We start from the raw sequence: 12,472 nt of genomic DNA on the forward strand, positions 1-12,472 counted from the left end.
GGCAATTTTTGTGGATTCTATTTCTCAAATCTTCAGAGTTTTCTTTGCCATGAGGTGCAGTGTTGAACATCCAGTGGTCAGTATGAGAGAATTGTACTCAAAGTACCAAGTTTTAAATGCTCTAATACAAGATACACAAATTTGTATGGTCCTGTCGAGCAGACAAAAACATGAACATGATCACCAGGACATGTGGCTTTTCATGGTTAAACAATGTACAGCTGTTATCATTTAGGGTGTACTCACTTTTGTTGCCAATTATTTAACGATCCTGGCCGTATGTTGAGTTATTTTCAGAGGACAGTAAATCTATTCTGCTATACAACCTGCACATTGACTACTCTAAAGTAAATACAAGTTTAATTTCTACAGTATTGTCACTTGACAAGATATACTAAAACGGTTGCTGAAATGTGAAGGGTGTACTCACTATTGTGAGATACTGTACATGTATCATAAATACTGCCCATCCCTGGCTATAGTACTTTTATATTGTGCATACAACATTTCTTGCTCAGTTGCTCAATTTCCATACAATAATCTCACCCATGTCATTTACAGCGGTGTCATTTATTTTTGGTGTTTAAACTTGACTGCTCTGTTTATAATATATAAAATGTCAAAAATGTCCTCACTCACTACATCATGTATGTCAATGTATTTGCTAACATGCAAGAATGGCTATAATGTAAGAGAGCGTGGCAGCATAAACACCCACACACTTAGACTCCTTCCTTAAAGCCAGACTTTACTGAACCACTACCAATTCTGACTACAAAGCAAACACACATTTGCATGTGGATTCATTTAAAATATTTCTTTGTAATAGTAAAATCATAATAATATATCAGGTCATTTCCCAAGCCCATGTCTTCTCAAGTTTCTATTTGTCTTTCTTCTCCTCCTGGTCAGTCGTCTCAGCCTTTCCATCTTCTTCTTCTGCCATTTCGACACTGAGGATCTCCTCTCCATGTTGGTGTGGGGTTATGCGGATGATCATCGTGCTGTCCGTGGTCTGTGCAACCATGTCTTCGTCGCCGCCGTCCTGGGTGACCGTGCATTGGATAGGTGAGCGGCGATGAATGGGTGAAGGAGGAGGCACAGACGCTGCTGCAGTGGATGCCGCTGTACTGTCTGAAGGCTGAGAGAAGAGACGGGGCAATGAAAGTTTACGAAAAATCATGTATAATAAACTTTTTTGCCACTTTACCACAGACTGTTTATACACAAGGCAAGCACCTGTAGTGTGGCTCCAGTGTCTTTGTAGGTCTCTTTCAATTTAGCGAACGCTTCTCCTTTTCCCACCTTCAGGGCGGCTTTAAACAGTTTGGGAGTCTCTTGACGTGTTGAGATCACCTGACCAGACTCCTTACCCGACCCTTTTTCTTCTTCAGGTTTCTTATCCTTTGTTAGCATCTTCCTGATTAACACAAAGGAGCAAATATAGTCAGCCAAAAAGATCATAAGCATCAGTTGATGAAGAGACATACTGTAGCAGAGGATAATGTACTGTATATGATTGCTGTATATACAAAGTTGATGTAGGTAGGGAATAAATTGGCATACTAATAATTTGAGCAATAAGGTCTGTAAGAGCAGTAAACAGTGCTGTAGACTTTAAGCACCAGATTCTAAATAAACTCAGCAAACTAGAGTGAGTAAAGCGAGTACACACACACACACACACACACACACACACACACACACACACACACACACACACACACACACACACACACACAACTGAATTAGACCCACAAGTGAGCAGTCATGAGACGCACCTCTGACTGATTTCAATAACATCTCTACTAATGTAATCACACCCAACATTTCTGTTCAGTACTCTGTTTCAGCTACAAGCAGACTGGTTTCAAATTCATGAATACATGATGTCTTTCATACATTGTACTTAACCAGTGTATAAAAATGAACATAAAAGTATGTACATCGCTTGGCAAGAAGATGGGTCAAGCCGAAAATGTCAAAATACTTTGACTATAGTCTTAACAAGAAATCATAGCAAGTGTAAATTAGCAAGAATTACACAAATTGATAAAATTACTTAGTACGAGAAAGCTTTCACTTTGTAGTATCTTAAAGTAATATAGTATGTCTTTTTTCTGGACGGTTTTGGTTATATGTATAAGAACAATGTTTTACTTGACACCTGACTTTTCCAGCCATGTGATTCTTCCCCAAACTGCTTCCACAAAGTTGGAGACACACAGTTGTATAGGATGTCTTTGGGTGTGGTAGTGTTAACGTTCACCTGAATTAGGAATCCTGTTCGAGGTTTACATGGATTGAAGTGGAAGTTCTAAAGATCTCTCACCTCATCCTTAATAAACCCCTTTGGGATGAACTGTAACCCTGTCTGCACTCCAGGCCTCCTCTCTCTATATCAGTACCTGACTTTAATAACACTCTTGTGGCTGAATGAGTAAAATCTCCATAAGCACACCCCAAAATCTAGCAGAACATCTTCTTAGTAGAACGGAGGTTACTATAACAGCAAATGGAGATTAAATGTGAAATGGGATGTTAAAAAGCACATATGAATCTTATGGTCCTTACAATGTATATTCAATAAAAAATGACTAAAATGTCCAGATACTTATTTTCCCCCACTGTATGTGTATGTATATGTGTTTGTATGAGTATAATGTTGTAATGTAATGTTTACTGAGTCAAAGCCTCTCTATTCTTACTTGGCCTTCTTGCGCAGTATTTTTTGCGACTCAGGGTAGTGCACCATGATCTCAGAGAGGTCCTTCTTATCCAGAATGAAGAGGTTGGCAAAGCCATGTGCCACAACATTAGCAGTGCGCCTGTTTCCTCCACCTACAGCCAGCAAGCTGATGGAAGAAACTTACTTTGTTATGGATAAAAAAAACTTGTTCAGAAATGATGGTAATTATTTATACTTTGACATTTTTAGAACACTTACCTGATTTCCCCAAACACAGATCCGGCCCTTAAAGTCACAAACACTGTTTTACCATCAGGGCCTCCAACTACCTGCACCTCTCCTGCTTTAATGATGTACATCTCCCTGCCGATCTCACCCTGAACCAGAAGGAAAGAATAAGTTGTTACTCACAAACTATAAACTGCATTTACAGTATATTAACTTGTGACCTTAATAACAATAACAATATAAATAATAATACAACTTTATTTAATATAGAACCTTTAAAAGTACACCATATACTGTATAGATATAATTTCATATAATTTCATATCATATAATATAATACTGGAGTTTTCTTGTGGAGATTTGTGCTGTGTTATTCAGAGATAAGGGTGTTAGTAAAGTCAGGTTCTGATGTAGGTGGGGAAGCCTGGGGTGCAGTTCAGTGCTCCAATTCATGCTAAAGGTGTTCAGTACAGTTGAGTTGAGAGCTCATATCTTCATGGAGTTCACTTGTACATTGTCATGTTGCAACATGTTTGGGTAAAATGTGGCTAAAAAAGTAAACTGTCCCAATACTTTTGTCCACATAATGTATCTCTAGTGCATATATACACTTCACATTTACATAGTTAATGTCTTTTTTAATTTGTACTTACAAATATACACAAAATGAACATAGAAAAAGATATACTATATAGCTAAAAGTTTATTGAAAACCACATATGGCTGATTCCCGTGGGCTCACCACCTGCAGGAGGGACCGTAAGGGACCGGTGCTGAGAGGATTGGGCAGCAGTCGAAGGCGGGGGCCTTGACAGCCTGATCCCTGGACACAGAGAAGTGTCTGGGGAATCTGCTTAGACTGCTGCCGCCGCGACCCGAATTACGGATAAGCGGGAGAAGATGAAAAACATATGGCTGAAAAAGTCAGGCCGCTTCTGAACAATCAGATTCAAGAATTTAACTGTGCCATGTTATAAACTGGAAAAAAAAAACTTTCTCTAACCTTCTTACAAACATAGTCTCCTGGGAGGTAGACCACAGACTTCAGACTTTTCAACATGTCAAATATCATCTGTCTGTCACAACCCTGAAAATAAGAGCAAGACACATATTAAGATAAGGTGGCAAGACTCTGTGTAGACTGTGTAGCATTGAAAAAAAACAAAACATAACATATCTTAAATATATATTAAATATAATATGCCTCATTATAGCATGATAATGAACCAAATATCTATCTATCTATCTATCTATCTATCTATCTATCTATCTATCTATCTATCTATCTATCTATCTATCTATCTATCTATCTATCTATCTATCTATCTATCTATCTATCTATCTATCTATCTATCTATCTACATTTTTTATATCTGGAAAGAAGAAAGCTATTGCCAATAGAGTAGGAAAATTGGTGTTTAAAATAATAATTATAATGTCTAGAAATAGGCTTTGATTATTCTACTTTATAATACGAATAGTGTGTATAGTATGAATCTTAAACAATTAAACACAAATAATTTTTTTTAAATATTTTCACTTGTTAAGTTAGTAACGAGGTACATTTTTTTACACCTCGTTTCTTAGTTTTGCTGGTGACTCAGGTGACCTGAGTTGAATTAATTTATATACTAAAATAATATACTGTAGAAAATATAATAACATCTCTTCCATGTTCTAATGCATGTGTGTTTTTACTTACCTGGAAAAGGGCCACTTTGCTGACAATGGTGTAGTTAACATCGACGGCGATGTCCAGACGCATCTTATCAGGCAGCTGTATGAGCAACTCCTGTTCATCTATACATAAAGATAGCTCTCTCTTATTAGTATTCGCAAGGATAGGAAAAATCTATCTATCTATCTATCTATCTATCTATCTATCTATCTATCTATCTATCTATCTATCTATCTATCTATCTATCTATCTATCTATCTATCTATCTATCTATCTATCTATCTATCTATCTAATCTGAATTTAGTGTAAAGAAATAAAAAACACTGATCAGCTACATTTGGGGGTATTAATTTTTTAAAACACTTCTTCGAAAACATTTTAACATTTCTATTATAACAATAATCGATTATTTTGCATGTAAATGACAAAAAGCAATTTAACTTCATTCGACTTGCTCTTACCCAGCATGCCTTGGGATTGCCAGGTGTAGTCATACCAGGTCTTGACTCTGTTCTGAACCTCACGTGGGATGCGATAGGCGGTCATGTACTTTACTGTGCTGTCCACACATGACCTGTAGTACGCCGGACCTGCAGTGGCTGCTCCTACTACATCTCTCATCTACACACACACACACGCGCACACACGTGCACACACACATGCACACACACAGATTATATGTGACTTATAATGATGTATGAAATCTCTTTATAGCATTGCAGATGCAAAAAATTTCACCCACCTGCCCAATCATAATTGAGAAAGCGAACACACCCACAAAATAATTAACCAGCTGAAAGACAATTTCGAAGACTGTCGTGGGATCTGGAAGACCTCCGATAGTGATCAGAGTTTTTACAGCAAAGTAGTAGCAGCGGATATAACTGCATGAAAAAAAAAACACACATCCACACAAACTACGTGCATCTATTTCTGTATGGTATTGTGATAATCAGATGTTGGTAGATTGCATGGTACAGGAGTCACCTGTTGCCTCTGCCATCGTAGACCCATTTAGTAGAGCCAAGGCCTTCATAATCAGAGCCCCAGTAGAATAGACAGGCATTGCAGTGCAACGAGTAAAGCAGGTACAGGCTGGTCCGGATCACTCTGAGACAGAAGATAGAAGTGGAAGCTGACACAATAGCTACACCCTTTTTTATTAGAATAATTAGAAGAATTACTTTTACATAAGGAGGTGGGTGATGTAATAATAACTTGAGTATCTGGGATTTTAGCCCTGTCAAAATCAGTCATGTCTGTATTTTTTATAAACTGTGCATGCACATATCTAGAAAGATTACATCACACATTTTCTTTATTACTGTCTAAATAATGGTAAATAATAAACTAAATTCTGTCAATTTCGACAATTACTGTTTTTTAAAAGCCAATTTCCCCCTGAACACATGACTGACCAATCATCAAATGTCTAAGGACCAGTAAAAATTCTTCTATTTTCTAATTAAATACAAACATTCTGATTAAAAATCTTACAACATGAAATAATAATAAAAATATTTACACTACATTTTCGATATTATTAATATTATCTTACTAATATATAATACAATATTAGTAAGATATTATTAATATTATCTTACTAATATTGTATTATATATCATTATATTGTATTTGGTTTGTCCTTTTTTGCTCTAATGATACTGTGCACTTGAGCTGGCATGGACAGTGCAAAAGCTCCTAGAGTTTTGCCTAAACACTTTTTTCTCACCTTTAGTACAAAGAAGCAAATCAGTGACAATTAAATACAGTATCCAGTGCATTTCCACATTTTATGTTACAGCCCTATTTCCATTCATTCATTCATTCATTTTCTCCCGCTTATCCGTAATTCGGGTCGCGGGGGCAGCAGTCTAAGCAGGCCCCCGCCTTCGACTGCTGCCCAATCCTCACAGCACCGTCCCTTACGGTCCCTCCTGCAGGTGGTGAGCCCACTGGAAGGCGGCCCCACGTCACTCCGAAGTCGTCACGGACCTTGATATTTCCCTCGTAAGGGACCCCCTGAGCATAGAGGGTTAAGGGCCTTGCTCAAGGGCCCAAGAGTGGCAGCTTGGCGATACCGGGGCTTGAACCCCAGACCTTCCGATCGGCAACTCAGCGCCTTAACCGCTGGAGCCACCACTCCCTTATTTCCAAATGGATTAAATTAATTATTTATTAATTAGGCATAACATTATGGCCACCTTTTTAATATTGTGTTGGTCCCCCTTTTGCTGCCAAAACAGCCCTGACCCTTCGCTCCTCATGTGCATCAATGAGCCTCGGCCACCCCTGACCCTGTCGCCCGTTCACCACTGTTCCTTCCTTGGACCACTTTTGATAGATACTGACCACTGCAGACCAATTTGGCCCTTGTCAAACTCGTTCAAATCCTTACACTTGCCCATTTTTCCTACTTTTACTACATCAACTTTAAAGACAAAAGGTTGCCTAATAAATCCCACCCACTGACAGGTGCAATGATGAAGAGATAATCAGTGTTATTTACTCACCGATCATAATGGTATAATGTCAATATTATACTTGGTCTATATACTTGGATATATATAATTTTACTGCATCCAAAGACTTTAACTTTGTGGTAACAGTTCGAAAAAGAACCACATATGGCTGGAAAAGTCACTCTTTTCTTTTGTCATATAGTATTGTACTGTGTAATGTAGGGCATTATCGTAATGTATGTACTTTAAACTTACCTGTAAATGTAGGCTTTTTTCATCACCGCCTCCAGACGATCATTAAATTCAAAGAACGCCATGTACTGAGAAAAAAAAGCATTACTATTAATAAAACAAATTTTGTTTTATATGGTAAACAGAGACATATGTTTATTAACCAAACCTATATATATATATATATATATATATATATATATATATATATATATATATATATATATATATATATATATATATATATACACACACACACACACACACACACACACACACAAAGGCTGGTTAAGGCTGGTTTTACCTTTAAAAGACGCGGGAAGCGCAGAATGGATTTAACACCTGTAAAAACGTACAAGATGTCCAGGGGCATCAGACTGATCACGTCCATCTGAAACAATAAGATATCAGTCAAACACCCGTATTTAGTTGATCATCCAAGAAAAGCCTAATGTCGTATGTTTGCTTCTTAAACTTTTATGATATCCATCTATCAATATTATTTATACAAAAGGTGAATGGGGATCCTGAAGCTTATCACAGGGAAATCAGGACACAAGATCGAGATCAAGAACATGCTGGACAGGGTGCCAACCCATTGCAGGGCACAATTACACACACTAATATACTTCAAACATTTGGAAATGCTTAGTTTTAGACTGGGGGTGAGGAGCACTAGACCCCAGAAGTCTCGGACAACATGCAAACTCTGCACAAGCATGGCAGAAGCAAGAGTTCCTCCAATCATATAAATGTGAGTCAAACATATCAACAAATTAATCTATTTAAAAAATTGGAACGTGCTATGCAATGCTGCTTACAAGTGTAATTTCTTCTAAATTAGCAGTTATTAAATATAAAGGAGGAAATACATAAAAGCTAATGTGGGACTTTCCTCCAAAATATCCTGAACATAAGGGCATAGGGGCATTGCTATGTATTTCCAGGTATTTATTACGGGTGAGAGATTTCTAGTACTTCATTCATTATAGTATAACAGCTTATAAAGCAACTGCATGGTGATGAAAAGAAGCTAAGCTCTGACACTGAACATTATTGGTCAAACTCAAAAGATCATTTAGTACATATATTTTTTTTTGTTCCTTTAAAACCTGGTACTCACCTTAAATCGTTCCGTTTTCATGTAATGTTCCCTCATATCTTTTTTATTACACTGAAACACACATCCAGACACACATCTATTAATAAACGTATTATATGTTTTGTGTATTTTTAACGATGCTAAGCTTTAATAGGTTTTCCTGAACAGTGTTTGTGCAACACACCACTATATCTCCCCCACGGACGAACTCAAGCCTAGGCTGAAAGACCGTAATGTCCAGGATGTAGATGGCGTCACATAAGTAATCAGCTAGCAGCCACAGGTGGATGTTCTCTGAAGTTTGATATGGGAATGCCCAACGAACTGGGATCAACCACACGTTATAGTTCCAAGCGCACATCACAAAAAACAGCCACACCACATAGATCATATCTATGGAGGAGAAGAAACAAATTCAAAGCCATAATATGCATGACAACAGCAACTCCATCACCTCTATCAAACTAGTGCATTTCTTAATATAGCAAGCACTAACTATAATAAACCCAGCTTACCCAACTTAATCCAATTTGGATTCTATTTTTACTAAAGCAAAGCTCCAAACCTCTACACCACCACCACAACTGTGCACCTACATCATCTGGAGCACTTCAGAATCAATATTTGTCTTATAACATGACAAAAACATTAAAATTGTAAAAAGAATATAACTTAGTCACTAGAGATGCAGACTCATAATTTGCACCGCTCCTCAGAGGCTGTAATTCAGTGGTACCGTTCGTATTCACTGGTCTGGAAGTGGCAAACAAACCCTTTCCTGGGCTGAGACAAGCTAGCTAGCTTCGGGGTAAGCCAACCTCTCCTCACGATGTCTAGCTTCTCTTAAAACATTTTTTTTAAGTATGTCCGAGACCAAATCAATTTATCTTCATCTGTAGGCATAAAAGGCGCTACACACATGTTTTGCTAGTTGAACTTGGCTGTAACAGTTACCCTCTGACCATCCAAGAAACAGATTTCTAATAGAAACTAAGGTAAAAAGGCCAGCAGTACTGACTTTGAAGGCCCTGGGCAGATTAGATTACATTCAGCACATAGAGGCTGGAATCTGATTGGACAAACATCCACATACTGGAATCAGTGCAGGCAAGAGAAATGGCTACGAAATGAAGAGAATAAACTGTTAAATTAATAAACTTTCATGGAACAATATTAGATTTTAGGGTGTAAATGTAGGTCAGTGCTTCTGATAGTGTTTAGGCCAGCAGAGAAGGATTTGCTGACCCTGACCGCCTACCACTGGTGAAAACAAATGAATTGTGTAAAAAAATGTATCTGAATCTAAATATTGCATGCAAAGAAAAAAATAATGTTTTCAGTAAGGGGTGTGTTTATTTATTTATTTTTTTATCTATTTTAGCCATATCAATATATTATTTTGGATAAATTATATCAGAGGAGCAACAAACACACCAATCAGGAGATGAATTATCTGTCTTGTCAAATTATTCTGTACATACAGTCTAAGTAATTGCTGTGTCTGACCAGTGAAAGGGTCGATGCTGGAAGGGAAACGATACTCCACGATGGCTCTTAGCCAGTCTGGCATTTGAGGCATTTTGGGCACTTTGACTTGGTAGCCCATGAACTCCAGGAACTGCTCCTCTTCTATCTCATCACCAGCAGGAACATCTTTCTTCTCCTCATCGGGAGGAGGTGGTTGAGGTGGAGGTGGAGGGGCAGTAGCAGCCTTTTTGGAAGGTGCTACACATTTGAAAAAAAAAAAAACAGTGAAATGTCAAAAGTGCATCTTTTTCTTGAAACCATCCATTCGTATAATATTTATAGGAAATAAAAGAACAGTTTCAATCTTCTTCAACCAGTTTTAGTCTGATCACGGAGGTCTTTAAAGATTACAAGATAACACCAATGACAGACTTTATAATAACATATTATTGGGCCAGATTACATGATGAAGTTCCACTAATGATAAATCTGTAAATAAAATACAAAAAAAAAAAAAAAAAACTGATTTTCTGTTTACACCGTCAATAAATATGATCCAGGTTGAGGCAGAAAATCTACTCATATCAACAGAAATATTTTTATGACCTTGAAATTTTTTTTGCCCTTGTTTTAATGCCATTTCACCACTGTCACTACCGTATTTGTAACTTTTCCATGGGTCCTCTTACAGATAAGCATTCCGATTAGCTTTATAGCAGATAATATAGTTTGTAATTTATAATGTAATTTAAAAAATAAAAGAATGTAATTTACAAATCCTGACATGCCACAATGTTTTCTTCATTGTTGCTATTGGCACTAAATCACCTGTCACTCATTTTTGCCGATCTCAGCTCACAACTATTAAATTTATTTTACAATTTTGGTCTGTGACAGCAATATCTAAAGACTAAAGTAAATGTACAGTCTAAAGATGGCTTTAAAGAGATACTTCATCCCCTAAGGGAACATGTTTTGGAAAAATGGTGTTCCAATACCCATGCTGAATCTATGTCAATGTGCATCAAAGCTCTCCTTCCGGTTGTTTTTTCCCTTTTATTTGCCACAGTGTCAACACAAACCCCTACTCACTTGCTGAGGGACTCTCTTCTTCAGACTCGTCGGGGTCAATCAGCCTCTCTTTAGCTCGTTCTGTTCGTTCCTTAAACAGCCTGATCAGCACCTGCAGACGTTCATTTACCACAACACTTGTCTGACTGGCTGAAGAGAAAGGACGCTCAGAGTCCCTGCCGCAAAAAAATACAACACATTACATGATAGTACAGGTTTAAGTAAGCACGAATTTCAATTACAAAACTGTGCCACATTTTATATACTGTTTTACTATATTTGTCTTTTGGTCATTATGACATAAAGTACCCATGCTACGCCCTAGGTTCTTTTTAATAGCATTTTAAAAAACCCTCTCCATTAAGGATGTCCCTATGGACAATACTACAGCTTAACGGTAAACAACAATACTCTTGTACACCAATTCTCCTACTCTTATATAGGATTTCTTTCCTTGTTTGTAACCAACAAACAAACAAAGAAAATGCACTCTTTTTCTTATGTAATTGCTTACAACAGCATACAGTGTATCTAAATGTGTATCTCTAATTATGGCTATGGTGAAGGAAACTGTAACTAGAAAGAGAAAACCATGAACAATACAGACACATTGGTAAGCAATTTGGTTATCCTTAAAAGGGTGGTGTTTACAGGATGAAAAAAAAAATTCCCCAACAACAAACAATGGCAAATATTTATATGTAACAATTTTTATATTTTAGTTTAGTAATGTTTAATTGATACAATTACAGAAATAGGATTTACGTTTAGAAGCATGTCTTTATTGAGAGATATGTACACTCACCAGGCATAACATCATGAAATTATAACAATATAATAGCACTGATTATCTCTTCATCATGGCATCTGTCAGTGGGTGGGATTTATTATGCAGCAAGTGAACATTTTGTCCTCAAAGTTGATGTGTTAGTAGCAGGAAAAATGGGCAAGTGTAAGGATTTGAGTGAGTTTGGCAAGGACCAAATTGTGATGTCTAGACGACTGGGTCAGAGCATCTCCAAAACTGCAGCTCTTGTGGGCTGTTCCCAGTCTGCAGTGTTCAGTGTCTTTTAAAAGTGGTCCAAGAAAGGAACAGTGGTGAACCGGTAACAGGGTCATGGGTGGCTAAGGCTCATTGATGCACTTGGGGAGTGAAGGCTGGACTGTGTGTCCGATCCAACAGACATAATGTTGTCTGTTGTCTGTGTGGTCATAATGTTATGCCTGATTGGTGGCCATAAAGTTATGCCTGTTGGGTGTATTTTTGTGTATGTGAAAGATTAAATTGATTGAAAACTGTCTTGTAATTATTCTCTTAACAAGACTCTTTTATAGAATGTTAACCTCAAGGCCATTCACTCACTCTTCCTCTACAGTGAGAAGGCCACGCCTGGGGGTCAGAGTTTCCTCTTTCTCCATTTCATCCCCTTCAATTTGTTCTTCCGTCCGGAGAACCTTCCTGAATTAAATGACAAATAAGCATGCAGTATTAGCTAAAAGATTTCTCATAAAAAAAAAAAAAGAAAGATTAATAGTGTAAATA

At 37.4% G+C, this 12,472-nt stretch overlaps 1 protein-coding gene across 1 annotated transcript in view; it reads right to left on the reverse strand.

The window, feature by feature from the left end:
- Positions 1–731: 731 nt before the first annotated feature.
- cngb1a (cyclic nucleotide gated channel subunit beta 1a) overlaps positions 732–12,472 on the reverse strand; it is a 39,426-nt gene continuing 27,685 nt past the window's right edge. The window contains exons 25-40 of the mRNA XM_083552848.1: positions 12,293–12,388; positions 10,951–11,105; positions 9,898–10,116; positions 8,576–8,784; positions 8,413–8,463; positions 7,594–7,680; positions 7,314–7,378; positions 5,584–5,706; positions 5,339–5,480; positions 5,058–5,217; positions 4,620–4,717; positions 3,921–4,004; positions 2,948–3,066; positions 2,709–2,855; positions 1,240–1,420; positions 732–1,141 (exon numbers count right to left, since the gene is read on the reverse strand). Coding sequence (XP_083408974.1) covers positions 884–1,141; positions 1,240–1,420; positions 2,709–2,855; positions 2,948–3,066; positions 3,921–4,004; positions 4,620–4,717; positions 5,058–5,217; positions 5,339–5,480; positions 5,584–5,706; positions 7,314–7,378; positions 7,594–7,680; positions 8,413–8,463; positions 8,576–8,784; positions 9,898–10,116; positions 10,951–11,105; positions 12,293–12,388 — 2,194 coding nt within the window. The 3' untranslated portion in view covers positions 732–883. The remainder of the gene's footprint in view (positions 1,142–1,239; positions 1,421–2,708; positions 2,856–2,947; positions 3,067–3,920; positions 4,005–4,619; positions 4,718–5,057; positions 5,218–5,338; positions 5,481–5,583; positions 5,707–7,313; positions 7,379–7,593; positions 7,681–8,412; positions 8,464–8,575; positions 8,785–9,897; positions 10,117–10,950; positions 11,106–12,292; positions 12,389–12,472) is intronic.

This window comes from Silurus aristotelis, assembly GCF_946808225.1.
Source record: "Silurus aristotelis genome assembly, chromosome: 10".
Classification (NCBI taxonomy): Eukaryota; Metazoa; Chordata; class Actinopteri; order Siluriformes; family Siluridae; genus Silurus; species Silurus aristotelis.